The sequence below is a fragment of the Fringilla coelebs genome (genome assembly GCF_963513975.1).
Source record: "Fringilla coelebs genome assembly, chromosome: 19".
Classification (NCBI taxonomy): domain Eukaryota; kingdom Metazoa; phylum Chordata; class Aves; order Passeriformes; family Fringillidae; genus Fringilla; species Fringilla coelebs.
The window spans coordinates 5,779,228-5,795,550 of NC_140045.1; the positions used below are offsets into that span (position 1 = coordinate 5,779,228).

At 40.2% G+C, this 16,323-nt stretch overlaps 1 protein-coding gene across 1 annotated transcript in view; it reads left to right on the forward strand.

Annotated features, from left to right (window-relative positions):
- Positions 1-16,323, forward strand: part of CA10 (carbonic anhydrase 10) — a gene marked incomplete at both ends in the record, with an annotated part of 211,046 nt that overhangs the window by 164,543 nt on the left and 30,180 nt on the right. The window contains one exon of the mRNA XM_084218375.1: positions 6,576-6,761. Coding sequence (XP_084074501.1) covers positions 6,576-6,761 — 186 coding nt within the window. The remainder of the gene's footprint in view (positions 1-6,575; positions 6,762-16,323) is intronic.

A 16,323-nucleotide genomic window follows, 5' to 3' on the forward strand; every position in this document is an offset into this window, starting at 1 on the left:
CTAAAATCTCTAAATTCCTTAAAGTTTATGTCTCATGGTAAGTAAACCAGCAAAAATGCAGAGGAGTGAATGGGAAACGTTCCTACTGAAATTGGTACTTTAAAAGCAGAAAAAAAGTGTGTCATGTCATATACTGGTAGATGACACATTACATTAGGCCGGTAAATGGGTTAATTAGGCTCATTAACATCATTTCCTTTTAAAAAGTTTTCAACTGAGAAGATGAAAAGATTATGTTAATCTTTACACTTCTCTCTTACATTTTACATTTTTCACACGGGCCTTTTTTAATCAAATATTGATGATGGTGCCTGTTGTTCTTCAAAGCCCAGCAATTAGATTGCAGCTCCCTCTCAGTAAGTGGTGTTTTCTTATCTTTATTTCCCTTCTCTCCACTTTTTTTTTTTCATAAACACAACATAAGGTCCGTTGAATTCTTGCCAGAAAAGCCATTCCGGATGTTTAATCTGATGACCAAGAAACCTGCAGAGCCTGAATCCCCCAAACTCTTCTTGAGCTGTGGAACAGATCCCACAGTTCTATCCCACAGCTGAATCCACCACTCCTGAATTAAAGCCGCTTACTACAGCCGTGCTGTATAAACCAGATGAGTTTTCCTTTTCTTCCTGGCTGTGGCCGTCCCTGTGGGATACAGGTAAAGGCTGTGTGGAATGGGTGGACGCTGCTCTCTGCTGGCAGCAAGGAAAGCATGCAGGAAATGGAATTTCCCCTAAAATTACTTTCAAAAAGAAAGCGTTTCCACAATTTCTTTACATAATGTTGCATACAGTGATTAAGCATAAAGGAAAGGCAGGGGAAAGGTATTAGGATAAAATAACTCTTCAAATATATAAATATTCAAATATTGAAAGCACCTAAATAAAACTGCAACTTCTGTAGAAAATAACTGCTTAAATACAATTTTGAAAGTTCTTTTGTACATGTATCTCCTTACACACAGAAAATTCTCCAGGACCAGGATAAAGGCCTCAAAAGTTTGGGAAAGCGATAGAACAGCTGTCTCCTATTTAAGAGAAGACTTCAAAACACGTCTTTAAAGAACTGTTAAATAACAACTCCGTCAAACCATTTTATATTCCGGCTTAGGCCCCCTCTAGCGGCAGCTCGAGGAATCAACACCATAAAACTACTGAAACTAACCAGCTACCATAAGCACAATATTAAGAGAACAAAAGTTCTCACGTAGTAGACATTGCTACTACATGAAATAAAGGAATATAATTCTTATTATTCTGCTGCAGAAAGCAAAGCAGGTAGCTCTGGCAAGTTACCTCTGAAATTCTGGTTTGGTGCAGTGCTTCCACACTGTCCCTAAAGTCAGATTTCAGATCACAGACCTGAAGTCTATGTAAACTTTGCTTTCAAACCCTGAAGGAAAAGCAGCCTCTGCTTTGCACAGGGGAGGTGAGGGTAGTTTCTACAGTCCAGCCAATTTAAATCAGGAAGGAAAAAACTTTATATCACAGGACATGGTCAAGATACTGTGAACAACCACCAAAATAACCCCATTAAATGAAAGCAATTTGCTTGAGGGACCCAGAAGAATGATTCAGTTTATTACTGCACATAGAAACTCAAGTTCAGATAACATTAGTTAGAGTGAAGTTTTTCATAGGACAATTCTCAACTGTCAGGAGGAAAATTCATTTCCATGGCAAAGATATTGACATATCCCAGTGAAACAAAAAAACAATTTCATACTTATTTTTGCATTTTTTCACCTGAAGATGCATAGATGGGGGATCCTATGACATAGTTAATATTAGTGTTAATTCCTAAATATTATATGGAGCACCTGTCCCTCATGGAGCTGCTCAGGGAGAGGAGCTGAGCAGAAATCCACGGCCACATCACAGGTTCCTTGGGATCCCCATGGAACTGCTGCCATTGCTGCAGAAACCAAAGGTAATGGTAGAGTGGTTCAGGTGCTGCTCAGAGAGGAGGAAAGTCCACGATTCCCATCCCTCGCAGAGTCTGCACAGCTGCTTTCCTATTCTGCTGGAACATAGCACTCCAGGAGGAAAGGATGGAAAAGCCAGGCCGCAGATGATCAAAAGCTGGTTATTGCAGCATATAAAACCAGGGCACTATAACTCCTTCAAAAGACAACTCAAACCTTGGTGATTTGTTTCCCTCCAAAGCACTAAGCCTTCTTTGGACGGTATCTATTTTTATCCTAAAGAAAGGAACACCCAATATTGCAGATAAGATCCAAGGACACCAGAGCAGGCAGCCATACACAATTGATTTTCCTGCTCGCTTACATTCAGTGCTGCTCCAATGGCAGGTTCTGATACAACTTTTAAAATATTATTGGAACTAATCTTCAGCCCATTTTTAACTTAAATAAATCCAAAAGGTAATATTTCACTATCTGTAAAGGCCCCAGGAAGCAGAGGGTCTGTGCCACCCCTTGAAGGTGACAATGAACTGCAGATGTAGCAAGGAATTGAAAGGCAGAGCATCCATCCCCTTTCCTCTTTCATTCCCTGCTCACATTTCTAGCATGGCTTCACCCTGAAACAGGCTTCCTTTTCTCCTCTTTTAACAGAGGCTCTTTTAACAGAGGCTGTAATATAAAGATGTAGGGCACAAAGGAAGTTCTGAAAAGTATTGTGTCCGGTACTATCTGTGGAAGAAAAGACGAAGGGAACAAGATACAGAGTTAGCTGGGACAAAGCAAAAATGTTTCCACAGATGATGGGTTAAAAACCACCATTTTCGGGGGGGGAGGGATGTTTCTGGACTGGTTTTTATGTGGATTTTGGTTTGGTTTAGGGATTTTGCTGGGGGTTTTTATTATTGTGGGGTTTTTCGTAATGGTCATAAAGTCTGTAGCATTTCAAGATAAATGTGCAGGAAAGAGATTGTGTTTCTTGAGTGTGCATTTTTACTGACTTTGCTTATGTTCCACCTTTCAAAGAGCAGAATTGTGACTTTTTTTGTGGTCGCAGGGCCAAGTTATACAGAGCTACCACAGGATATCCAGATCTTATTGAGAAATGAAGTATCGAATATATCAGCAGCCTATGCTCGTATGGATATTTTGCATCAAGATAAAGAGAGAGAAAAATGCTGCTGGAGAATTATGTGCACAAAGCTCTGTGAAGCAAGAATTAAAAGCAATGAGATTAAAAAGAAAATAACTACATCAGGAATACGTTAATAAATTAATTAAAGCCTACCAAAGTTGAAGTGTTCCATAATTAAGATTGAAGCCCATGCTCTCTTCTACCTGGGGATTTTGCCACGGATAATATTACCTGTTTGGAAATGTTTCTAAATCTGTGAGGAAAATGAGGTCAACTGAGATTGTGGCCCAATCATTAACTTGTATGATTTTGGACTTTTCTGTTTTCTCAGATCAGCTTTATGGATGATATAATATGTTTTCTCTACAGCAGTCTCATTTCTAGGATATAATATAAATGGGAATATTGATCTTTTTTAAAAAGAGGAGGTTAAGATTTAGTGCTTATTTCTTCCCCAGGTTTGTTTGCTGAGTTTTCATCTTTGTGTAACTTTCAAGTCAAACACGCAGAGAACAAAGCAGAGCAAGAAGCAGCACAAAGGCCACCATGCTGAAACACCTAAGATCCATCTGACTAATTAAGAAAATTGTTATATAGATCTTAACAGGTCTTTTTTATGATCCTTTTAAACTACCCTATAACATTTTATCCAGTCTGCATATAAAAATTAAATACTGTGCCTTTTGGAGCAGCAGAGACTGTTCACTGAGACAGGAAAAGGCAATATCTTTCCCATAAGGTACCCACTCTCCATACTGTTTACTTCGTAGGGTAATGTACAAAATGCAGAAAATACTTCCTTGTTAACTTCTACACCTGCAACCTTTTGTAAGGCCACATGCAAGTTTGCTTTCCCCCAAAACAACTTAGTTTGCTGTTCTGAGATGAGTCACCATCACTTTAAAGGCTCAGTACTACAAATATGGAGAATCCTTCTCTTACCAGTAGTGAACAAGACCAGAACCTCATTTTCCTGCAGTAGCAGTTAAAACTGCACATAAGGAAAAGAAAATATATTATTTGCTCTGCAAAAGGCATTTGTGGGTATTGAGCTTGCAAGTAGAGGGTGAATACATTCAAGTGTTTCTGCATCCTAACTGTAAATCGTTATACTTGAAATGTACGCCCGTAAAGGTGGTAAGATTTTGGGGTTATGTATAAACCAGACAATATCCTGAACTGCAAGAAAGCAATTCACATATGATGGTCCTTCTCATAATCAAGCACAGCTAACTATAGAGCCTGGGCAAGTCACAATGTCTCCTCACAAAAAAAAAGTTCCTCAATATTTCAGCCTTTTCATTCAGCTGTAATCTCAGTACATGGAAGATAGAAGACCCTACTTCATAAATGGGCATGTCCTGAAGGTGCAGTTTGGTGCTGAATCTCAAGTGGTCTCTTCAGCTCCTCTTTCTTTGGGCACACACAGCAATAAAACCAGTGCTTCCTTTAAACCTAAGAAAGCACATAAAAGGCCAAGGCCTTGTATTTTCATATTGAAGATCTTGGACTTTGCTCTGCTTGGTACATAGTCTGTGCCCATTGAGGAGAATTTAACAGTCTCACTTCTAGTGTTCACACTTCCCATCAGATCAGAAATGAGGCACCTCAAACGCTTCACTGCTTTACTGGTATTCCCCATCGGCAGCTATGCAGGAAAATTCTGGTTTCCAAAAGTCAATACCATGTCATTATGAGCACTGCATTTTTATGAAGTGGGAAATAAGATAGACAAATGTTACTCCTGTTCATGAATTTGCCTCATATCATTTCCCCTCTCTATTCTGTGGAGAGTGATTTGATTCCCACTGGGGGTTATTTGGGTCAGTTTTACTTGGAGAGAGAAAATAATGGTAACCTCATTAGAGATTGATGCCAATTTAAGTAAGAAAATGGATTCTGAATATTTTTGCATAGCTGCTGAATTTTACTGAGGGTTCAGTGAAGCATGAGCTTCCAAATATGAATAAGAGGCTTTTTCCATTTTCCCCTGTTTGTTTTTAAACTCCATTTGTTAGTTATGATTATCAACTTTGTGTCATTTATACGCAATGTACTGAAACTGAGTTCAATAAACTAACCTTCTTTGACTTATGAAGCTAAACTTGTTTTTAATTATTGTGCATGCAAAGTCAAGTAGAAAAAGTAAGGTGCATTTATAAATAAAATCATTGTGGTTTATTTGCAGAAAACAGGAATATCTGTCTTTATGCCTTTTCATAAGAAATTTATTACTGCTTACTTTAAATTGGAATAAACACCAAAAACCCAGTAGAATATCTGTATCAAAGTGCAAAGACCCACAACAATCAAAAGCTGTTTATTCTCCTCCATTTAGTTCAAGTGCACAGTCTGTTCCATGTAACTTTTTACAACATACTGTGAAAGAAAACAGGTCATTTAAACTCAGTAATTAGTATTATAGATAAAATGACACTGCAGCATATTACCATAATATTAATTATGGTAATAATTACAATTAATTACCATAATATTGATGTAGTATAGGATATAATACATAATAGTCAGCAGTGTCTTTAATTTTACATTGAAGTGCAACAAAGCATATTGTTGCTACACTTCTGCTTCTTAATTTAAATGAGTGTTATTCAAGTGTAATTTGTATCCATGCAGAATGTTTTTAAATAAATAATAACTCTAACTCAAACTGGTATATTTGACTTTCTAATGGCATAAATTAAAGAACTTCTTGATTTAGAAACTTTTTCTACGACAGTGGAAATCATAAAAGAATTATATTCCATATGAAAAATTTCTGCAATCATTTTTCATTACAGTAGCTGTAAATCAGTTTGCAAAAGAAGCACAACATTCAGCCTTTTAAAAAATAAAGATGAATCTTAAGGAGCTATTTGATGTGTAGCATGAACTAGACATATATAATCAAATTGGAATTAATTCTGTACTTCTCTGGCTAAAAGACCTGGCAATTGTACACATAAAATATTTATAACAAAACAAAGAGACTTGAATAGGAAGACAGTGAAAGTTTTTATCTGCAGCTCCAGGAGACATAGAGTTCCCTATTAATGAAAAATTGCATCTCAGCTTTTTGCATCACCTTTAGTTTTGGGTAACTTTGTTATAAATATTAAAAGAAGGGCAAAAAATTAAATTTTAGATTTGTTCAAGTGTACTTTAATAATTTATGTCAGCTGAAATGTTCCCATTTCCTGTGCAGAAATTTTCAAGTGAAGCCATTATTCATACCTGGCAAGAAAAGTACTCTAAAAACCTACTTAATTAGAAGTGCAACAGTCCTATTCACCATGTCAGCCCAAGGCTAAAATGTGTACATAGGGTTTTAGCAAAATATTTGAATACACAATGTAAAGCAGAAATTGAAGTGTGACCTGAGGTTGGTTGTTTCATCTGACAACCACAAGATGCATCGCTGTATTTGAGTGAAGGTGTGTAAAGAGCCAAATCTCCAATCAGTTTGTAAGTTTTGCAGATTATTTTGGAAAAATCCTTTTTTTTTCTCCTCTCCACTTTGTTTAGGTCAGTGGGACAATGTACAACACAGGGAGACACGTATCCCTCCGGTTAGACAAGGAGCACCTGGTGAACATCTCCGGGGGCCCAATGACCTACAGTCACCGCCTGGAGGAAATCCGGTTACACTTTGGCAGTGAGGACAGCCAGGGATCAGAGCACCTCCTCAATGGCCAGGCCTTTTCTGGAGAGGTATGTCACCGTAGTGGGTAGTACCACTAGGAATTACCCACCTCTTATTTCTGCCTGAAGGTATTTGCAAGTTAATCTGCAAAAATTGTTTTCCTGTAGCCATTTTGAAAATCGGGGAATTTTTGTTTTCTTTTTCAACCAAGCACTGCAAATTTTTTTACTCATATCTATAATGACACTGCTGTGTTTATTTTATGTAGAGACACATTCTATCCTCATCTGGGCTACCTACAAAGTAATCAGGTCTCTTTGGATGGGGCCTTTATGTCTCTTGTAAAGGGAAGTATGAGATTAACTTCAAAGTAATGCTGGAAGTGCTTCAAACTCCCACAGAAGGGCTACTTTGGCTTCTCACTGGTGTGTAACACTTCACATTGAGTACCATCCTGCCTTTGATTCATGCAGAAACAAGGTGATACTTGATTCTGGAGATGACTCCACAGAATTCTGCTCAAGAAATAAAGTTAACTGCATACATAGTCCCTGGCAGAATAGTAATGTTTTATGTTAATTACATGCCTATAATATCTATTTCCTGTCCCAAGAAAGACCATGATTTCTTGATCCCGATACCTATTCTGGAATGGCTCATTATTCTTGCTAGATAAATATTTTAGTGGCTTAAATGGAGCCCTTTTTCAAGATTTACAATAAAGTTTGCAGACTTTCTGGGGCAAACAAAATGGGATCCTTCCATTTTCCTTATATAGGAACATTCTCACATAAAAGAGATGCATGAGGTTTGCAGTACCCCATCCTCCTCCAGCTTGGGCCATGGCTGTGCACTACGCAGTGTCCAACTCTACAACTCAAAATAACGCTTCACAGTAACTCTGTGTTACTTTAGGGATTATTTTTAAAGCCACTCCGTTACCATTCTTTCAGAATACCAAAAAAGAACAGCTTTTTCATCATAAAGCACTTATTTTCTCAGAGATGAGTAATCAAATTAACATCTGTACTATGCATCACAGACTGGTGATGAGTCACTTAATGTGTGTCATTTTCTTTGGCACTGAGCAACAGCAGGTATTTAGGAGTAAGAAATTAATTGCAGCATTGTTGCATCATGATGTTATAATTGATGGTAATCATTAGCTTTGTTTTATAAGCTACATATAGCCTGTGGCAGCTTTTCTGTGAAATTACAAATGTCTTACAAAACTGATTTTGGTTTCCTTTGTTCAATTCTATAAGTGAACTCATCATGTATTGCTCCTTTAAACACTGAAAGTAAAGGATGCTGTAGTAAACAAGGTCTTTGCTTTGCTGTTCAGACACATGAGAGCAATATTAAAACAAAAAAAAGTTGACTGAACAGGAAAGCAAAAATCTGGTTGACACATACCACAGCACTTCTAATGTATCACCACCATTTCAGATGCTTTAAAAAGAGTTTTTAAGTTTTTAATTCATCAGTCCTAGACTATAACAATGTAAAAATGTACAGCATTGTCTGACAATACTTATTGTTATTAGCTATAGGCTCTTCTATTTTTGAAAGTTGGAGTTCTGAAGTACTATTAATATTTGGTGGTTTTAACAGAGATCTCAACAATTTTTAATAAGAGCAGAAAACTGAGCTTAGTGGAAACTGCTGTCAGTCAGTCAGGCACAACTGGATCTGCAGTGTGCGCAGGATTCATCTTGTTGTCTGAATCCTCCTGCACTGAATAGAAAGAGCTCAGCACCTTCAAAGGATTAATCAGTCCTGACAGCCAGAGCTGGGTCTCTTAGGACAGGGCAAATCACTCTGTGGAGATGCATTTTCCTTGACAACAGAGCACAGACAGCAGGAGGAGGAGTTGAGATTCAAGGACTCCCTTTCAGATACTGAGGTGAATTCTGTCCTTTGAAGGTGTGTTTTTCAAGGTTTCAAAATCTGTTTTGGGCAGGTGGACAGATGAACTCCAGCAAGGTCAAGCATTAATTACTAATTTGAGCCTATACCTGCACAGTTAAGTCTTTTTTCTAGAACACAGTATTCCAAAGTACAAACCCAGATGCAAATCAGTGGTGCTGAATGGCTGCAGATTTCCAGGGAAGGGCAGCTGCTGATGGAGTTCTTCGAGTGTCCATCCACCCATGCAAGTGCTGCCTGTATAAATGAGGGCTCTTCCACAAGCTCTCAGCACTGGGGGATGTTGCATCTACATCTCTCAGCAGTGAGAGCGGGAATGCTGTAAACAAGCCAGCTGACTTCCTGGGAGAGTGTCTTTGTGATGTCACGCGTGTTTTCAAGGCTTGATGCCAATTACTATTCACTCCTGCCTTAGATAATGCTGTCACTGGAGATGGGATAAAGAAAAACAACTGCCTAGGTTCATAATTTAGCTGGTGCAGGTAAGAATAGTAACAAATATTTGCTGGCTTTGGCTTTAGGAACCAGGGAAAAGTCATTGCACTGCATTGTGTGACTGCTAATTGCAGACTGAACTGCCAGGGCTGGCCCTCTCGGCTGTGTTGGACAAACTCTCTATGGGCTTTCCAGAAACCTCTGTTTTACTGGGGAAACAATTCCCAAGTTACCCAAGAAGGGTGACTGTGCTGGTTTTGCATTAATTGAGTTTTGGTGAGGAGGGAATGAGCCCAGACACGGAAGTGATGTTTCAGGAGAAGCTGTTAAGAGCTTCCGTGCCTAGCAAAACCAACTGCTGGCTGGCCCTGAGAATAGGCATGCTGATAAGCCAAATAAAGACTAAAACATGCCCCTGTGAGATGCACATTTTAAAATGAAAAAAGCCTAGTGAAATAAATAGGGCAGGAGATCTTTCTCCTTTTAAATGCCTTTATTAAAAACGATCAGCTGAGGTGGGGAGATCTGTGCTCACGCTGCCACTGCTCCCAGGTGTGGCACAGAAAATGACCAAAGCGCAGCTTTGTCCACCAGTCTGCAGCCAGAGCTGGGGGTTCCGTTCTCTCGAGAGCACCACGGAATGCCCTGATTCACTTTTTCAGTTTGACTTTCAGGGTCCTCCCTCCAGCCGACGTCCCCTTGGCTAGGAAAAGAGGCCAAAAGGGTCTCAGCGTCTCAGCAGGCTCTGGATTCTGTTCCTCACGTCCAGACATCACTTTGATCTCTTAATTCTGTGTTGGCTCGTTGTTTTTAGGGATCTTTTTGCTAGGTTTAGTGGGGGGCTTCCCCGTTGCATGTCAACTCCGACGTCCTGTCCTCTTCACCGTCCGGCTGCCATCTCTCAGGAAGCAGCAGGGCGGCACCGGGCGAAGGGTCCTGGCCAGTGGCTGCCCCTGAGGGACACGGCGACCCAGGCCAGGCCCTGCGGCGCTTTCTTGCCGCGGCTGGGACCCGCGCCGAGGGGACAGAGGGTCGGGGGGGCCCACCGCTGCCGGGGCGGGCCGGTTCCCGCGGGGCTCCCGGGCCCACCGCTGCCGGGGCGGTTCCCGCGGGGCTCCCGGGCCCTCCGCTGCCGGGGCGGGCCGGTTCCCGCGGGGCTCCCGGGCCCACCGCTGCCGGGGCGGGCCGGTTCCCGCGAGGCTCCCGGGCCCACCGCTGAGCGGGGGCGGGCCCGCCGCTCACGGGATGGGCTCCCGCTCCTGGGACATACCCGGGGCAGCGGCGGGCTGGCTCGGGGCACTATTAAGAACAGGCAATTACACGGAAACTATTAACAACAGGAGATTACAACATGAAATTGTTAACAATAAATAGTTAGAACTCCAACTTGGTAGCAATTGGTTTAACTTGTGAACTTTGCAACTTTTAAAAATATGGACAACTTTTTACTCATAACACGCAGGAACTTTTTGTTTCTTCTGCTCTGAGTAAAGGTAAAAGGCCATCCCGGCCCCCTCCGCGCGGCCGAGCCAGACCAGGTGGGCTCTGCCACAGGGTCGGGTCCTTTCGCAGGGCGCCCGCCGGGCCCCGTCCCGGCAGGGACAGGGCCGGCTCCAGTGTAGCGCTGGCTGAGCCGGTCCTGCTCCCCCAGCACGGCCAGGCGGGCCCGCAGTTTGGCTGCAAGTCTGCCACTGCTGAGTTTCGCCAGAAACCGCTGGGCAGGGGGAGGGGAAGCCATTGACCGACGGGTGCGGCCTCTGAGTTCCAGCCTGGCTGCCGAGATCCTACACGCCCTTCTCCTCCCAGAGCAGCCGCCGTTGTTCGGGCACGGGCCTCTGCTATCCCGGCCCAGCCCCTCCAGTGGAGTCTAAAATACTCCACCTCAACTGCTCCAGCTGCCGCTTGGGCAAGATATTAACCTTTTTAGTGCACAGATGAAACCTACAAACATCAAATCTTTCAAGTGAAAGAAAAGGAAAGAGTGAAGATACAGAGAGACCCACATGAGACATGAAGGTCAGTAAAGAAGTCAAGTCCCAGATGGGAGGGATTGAGGAGGTGCCTCAGTCCTGGGCTGAAATCCTCTTGTAAGGCTATGGAGAAGATATAATTGGTATATGAGACTCCTTTTCCCTGTAGCTCATTGAAAAGCATGGGGGGATGAAGCATTGAAATTGTAGATATGAGCAAAGGCATCTATGCTAAAGCAAGCAGATGTTGAAGTAGCTGTGATCCCATTACAAGTTTGAATAGGGCGAGAGAAATGAGTGATGAAGACCCTTTACCCCCATAGAAAGAAGACCTCTGTTCCCAGGGATGAAGATGATCTCAGAGATAGATAAGAGAACTTTTGCTATTGAACAGCTCATCCTTAAAAATAGTACCCCATAAACTGACATGGCCCATAAACGCAGCTGTGGGAAAGCTGCAAAAGATGGGAGGGACTTCATGATTGCAGATTTTTGGTGGACTGCTATTCATGGAAATTAAAAGCCACAAGAGAACTGTTTTCTTGTGAAGAAGTCTCCATAGCATGACAAGAGAGACTTCTATCCCTAAGTGAACTGAAGAAAGACTATTCCAGAAGTGATAAACTGACTGAATGTTTCTGTATGTAGTCAGTGTAAAAGGGGGGGGGGGGGGGGAAGAAGTGTTCTGAAGGGTTTAGTCTGATTCTTATTGTTCTTTTAGTTCTGTTAATAAAGTTTTTCTTTATACCCTTGAAAGTTTCAGCCTGTTTTGCTGTTCTCCTAATCCTGTATTGTAGCAGAAAATAAGTAAGTATATTCTAGTTGGTGCATAGCGTTCGGCCAGCGCTAGACCCACCACATTCATGTATTCCAGTAGATCACAATCAGAATTATTCCTGCTTCTCCTTTCCTCCATTCCCATCCATGTCTCTCCCCTCATTTTCACTGAGGTCTCCAAGCCATATTAGAATCAAGACACTGCAGAGAGACAAGTGACAGGATGGCACCTCTCCCTCCTAGCACTGCAAGACTTAGATTGGCTCAGGCCTAAATCAAATCCAAGTCCAGACAAAGCAGGATCCTTTAAACACCCCCAGTCCACCTTGAACCACCTGTAATGTTCTTTACACATCTGGAAAGCCTACCTGATGTCCACACTAAGGAAGAAGTTTATTTTAGGGACCTTTATTGCCTAGTTCTGCAAGTGGGCAGGCACTTAGAGCAAGTTGAAGAGCACTGGAGTAGTAATATGTAATGAAAAAGAGCTTAGAAATAGCAGATTGCTTCAGAATGTGCTATGGACTGAATGATACCAAGAAGCTTGTAATTTCCAGGCTTCAGTTTATAACTTGGTGTTAAAGGCTGTCAAAAGATATCTCTACAGTAATCTGGTTAGTTTTTGGCTCCCAATTATCACTTTAGTAGACAGAATAATTGAAGTAACATTTAAATAGTTCAAGTTTAATGGCCTTAAAACTGTGTATCAGTTTTATCAATATGTTTGGCACTGGTAACATGGAAAGGCAAGCAGGCTTTGGAATGCTTAAATAAATAAATTGAGTATTTATTTGTCCCTCTGATATGGACTCCAGTGAGTTTAATGCTCTGTTCTTTGCAGGAGCATCCTACTGTATTATAATGATTAAAAGAAAATCTTGGCTTAGGCAAAGTCTCTAACTAAGACACCCTCTCTGCAAAACAGGTTTTAATGCTTCAGAGTGTATATCATTTAATGAAAAAGCCCACTTTCCATTTAATCAGCAGAATTGGCCTGAGTGCTGTAGCTCAGGCACTGCCTTGTTAAAATAAAAAGGTGGCAACTTCCAAAAGGTTCATGGTAAAAATAGGACCCTTTAACTTTACCATGTGGCAAAGTCATAAAAAACTTTTATGGTAATTGTTTTTTCCTAAGCATAAAATTGACCTGCAGTCAGTTGGCAGATGTGCATTGTGGCAGCCTTATCACTGCCTAGGCAGAAAGTCAAGGACCTTAATTATTTGCTTTTCGCAAACTCAGTGGCTTGAGAGTTTCAAACAAGAGACCATATTAAAAAAAACAACACATTAAAAAAAATTTTTTTTCTTTGCCCCCCCTTCCAAAAACTCATGGACCAATTATAAACACACAATTATTTAGTTTGCTACAGAATAATTAAAATGAAAGTGAGAACAGGATCTGAATAAATGGATAAGTATTGGTGTACACACAGTTTGAAACTGAGATTTACTGCTGCTAAAAGCTGCTGAGAAAACCAACTCAAAAATGCAAGAAAATTAAGATAAAAGGGAGAAACTGGAAGTTCTGAAACACCAGTCTCCTCTTGCTACTGCCATTTCTTTAACTGCAGACATGTTTTTTCTGAGTAGGGGAGTTCTAGCGATTGTAAAGGATTACTTATAGGGAAATCAGTGTTGTAAATCCAACTTGGGATATTTTAAGAAGCAGTACTGTTAGATATACAGCCTATGAGAACCAGACAGCCAGCTGGGATAGTTTAATCCAGCCTGTACCAGAATTAGAGTACTCCGAATTGTTAAATCACAAACAGTGGCTCTGTAACTAAGACCTTCTGTACACCTCAGACTTGTCTGTGAATCTCCAAACAACCTCCATAAAACACCTCATGGTGGTGTCATTTATAGAGGAAAAGCTTGAAATCAGATTGTACTAGCACATCACCTTCCTCTTCCTCAGGGAGGAGGATTAAATCAGATAGTGATGCCATTGAGGAGGGGGGACAGGAATCACTGGCTTTTTCCTAACCCCACTCCTCCAGGTGCTCACAAAGACAGCTGTGAGCAGCCCCTACTACAGCAGGTAACCCCAGCATTGCTGCCAACAGTTTGAAGAATAAAGTTCAAAACTTTGATTTTTCAGTTGTCACAGGCCACTGCTATTACATTTTGGAGCCTCTCTTGGAAGTGGAGCAGGTATTTTTAAGTATTTCAGGCAGAAGATAAGTTTACAATATTCCAATGCTTATTAGTGTTGAAAAATCAGCCTCTGGAAAAAGTGTCAGCTGAGGAACATGTGTCTAAAGGAAGGGAGACTTAGTAAAATCTCTATAACCTTCAGATTAATGTTGAGCTTCAAAGGAGAAAGTCAGTAGATAACGACTTAAATTGCTGTAGGAACAGAATGTAAATCAGGCAGAGGTGCTAGTATTGTCATCACTAAAGTATAGGGAGACTGCTCACATGAGTAATTCAAAATCACTGGGACATGAATATGTGTTTCTGTTGTAAGAATGCACCTCTGTCCTCACCAAAGATTACAGATGGCTTCACCCAAAATTTTATACAATATCAATAAAAAGCAGGGTTGAAGTGCAAAAAGACAATTAATTACAGAATATTCTGCATTGAAGGAGCCCACAAGCATCATCAAATGCAACCCTTAAGTGAATGGCCTGTACAGGGTTATTGTGTTTTTCTAAACTAAATTCAGTTTTATGTCTTAAGTTAAATGGGCTTTTCCTGCCTGTTAATAGAACAAAAGGCAGCTGGTGTTTCTTACCAAGAAAGCCTTTCCTTCTGAACTACTCTGTTGGAGCCCACAAGAAAGATTACTTTCCAGAAACAGGGAACTGAAATTTTTGTGGTGTATTTTACTTCAAAAGACACTAAGTTCTAAAAATACATCTTAATCCTTACTGGCCTTCAAAAGCAATTTCATGTTTACATGCTTAACTTTGTTGGAGTAGTTGACTTTTAACTTATGTTCCTGTAATTTTTTGGCTAGACAGCTATATCTGACAGCTGACAGCTACAGGTACATCTTCAAGGTACAGATGAAATACACTTGTTAAATAAAAAAATCCCAAACCTCAATAGCCAGGAGAAGTTCTATAATCAATTGAAGGTGTATCAACTATAAATCATTGATCATAAATATATAAATAGGAAAAATGCACAGCAGGTACAACTCATTTTTATAGGAATGGCCACATTGCCAGGCAGCACCAGTCACAGGTTTACATTTAGCGCCACTGTAACCACGCTGCCATTTTAAAAAGAACATTAGATTTTAGAAACAGACTGTTTTATCCCTCCTTTAGGAATAACCCTTAATTACACAAATCAAGTAATATGATGACCAAAATTTGGTAAGAGTAATAAAGAATTTTACTTTGTGTATAATCAGCTTCTCCTATAATAAATAGCATTCCTGTTATTTTTTTCACCTTTCCAAAACTTGATTAGCAGTGAAAATAGAAATAAGTATTTTGATTTTTTTTTCAAAGGAAGAATTTATAGTGCATACTACAGGCCTAAGTGTGCATTTTATGATAGTTCAGGCAAAACAGGAAAAGTCAAATGGTTTTATTTGTAGCAAGTTGTAAAAGGGTGTTTTTTTTGGTGCATATATCCCAGAAAGTCAGTTATTGCCCCAACAGGAATTCGGAATGGACCTCATGCAGCTGTAGCTTTTTATGGATACAAACTAAGAAAAAGATACAGGGGCAGAATGACATATTTATGTCTTTTAGAAGAAAGACTGACAATAACATATAATTGAAGAGGACAGTCATGTAATTTTATAATCCCAAACGATAATTAGAAACCATATGGAGATTGAATGATGTTCAGAACAAGTGTTTAACCCCTTCTAAAATATGAGACTGAATTTTAGGTATCCAAGTAGGATTTTGATCTTTGCTTTAGGCTTCTGTTTTCTCAGATTACTGAGGTATTTGCATGGTCATTGGAGGTGAAAAGTTCTAATTCACATCAAATGAAGAGCCTTTACAACAGTCTTTTAGCACATCATCACTCTGATTATTTAGTTATGCTAAAATTGCCCTAAGCCTTTTTAGAATAATTGAATACATTAATTTTAGACAACAAAACAATACAGAAGCCACCTGATTTCTGTAGATCATTAGCTGATTTCTAGATGGTATCTTTAAATATTTGAAAATTTTGTGTATAGTATTTAAGGGACTTTCCCCTCAAGCACTGAATGCCAGGCTGTTGAATTTGGGTACCAGCTGCTACTACATTGATATTCTCTTTGTCATTCCCACTGACATACAACAGGACATTCACTCCCTAGTGAATTCTAGTTTTAGCAAGAACCAGAAATGTTTCTCTCTTTGCTCACTGAAGCCTGAAAACATCCACATTTGCTAGATTTCTTCATGTTTAACTAAATCACATGATTATTCCTGGATTCTACATACCAAATTCCAGGTGCTTGTTACAAGGAGCTCCATTTCTGAGGGCCAGCATTTTTTCTTTCTGTCTTTTGCTTTCTGAGGATTTTGGGATACAAGCCCTATAGATACTGTCTGCT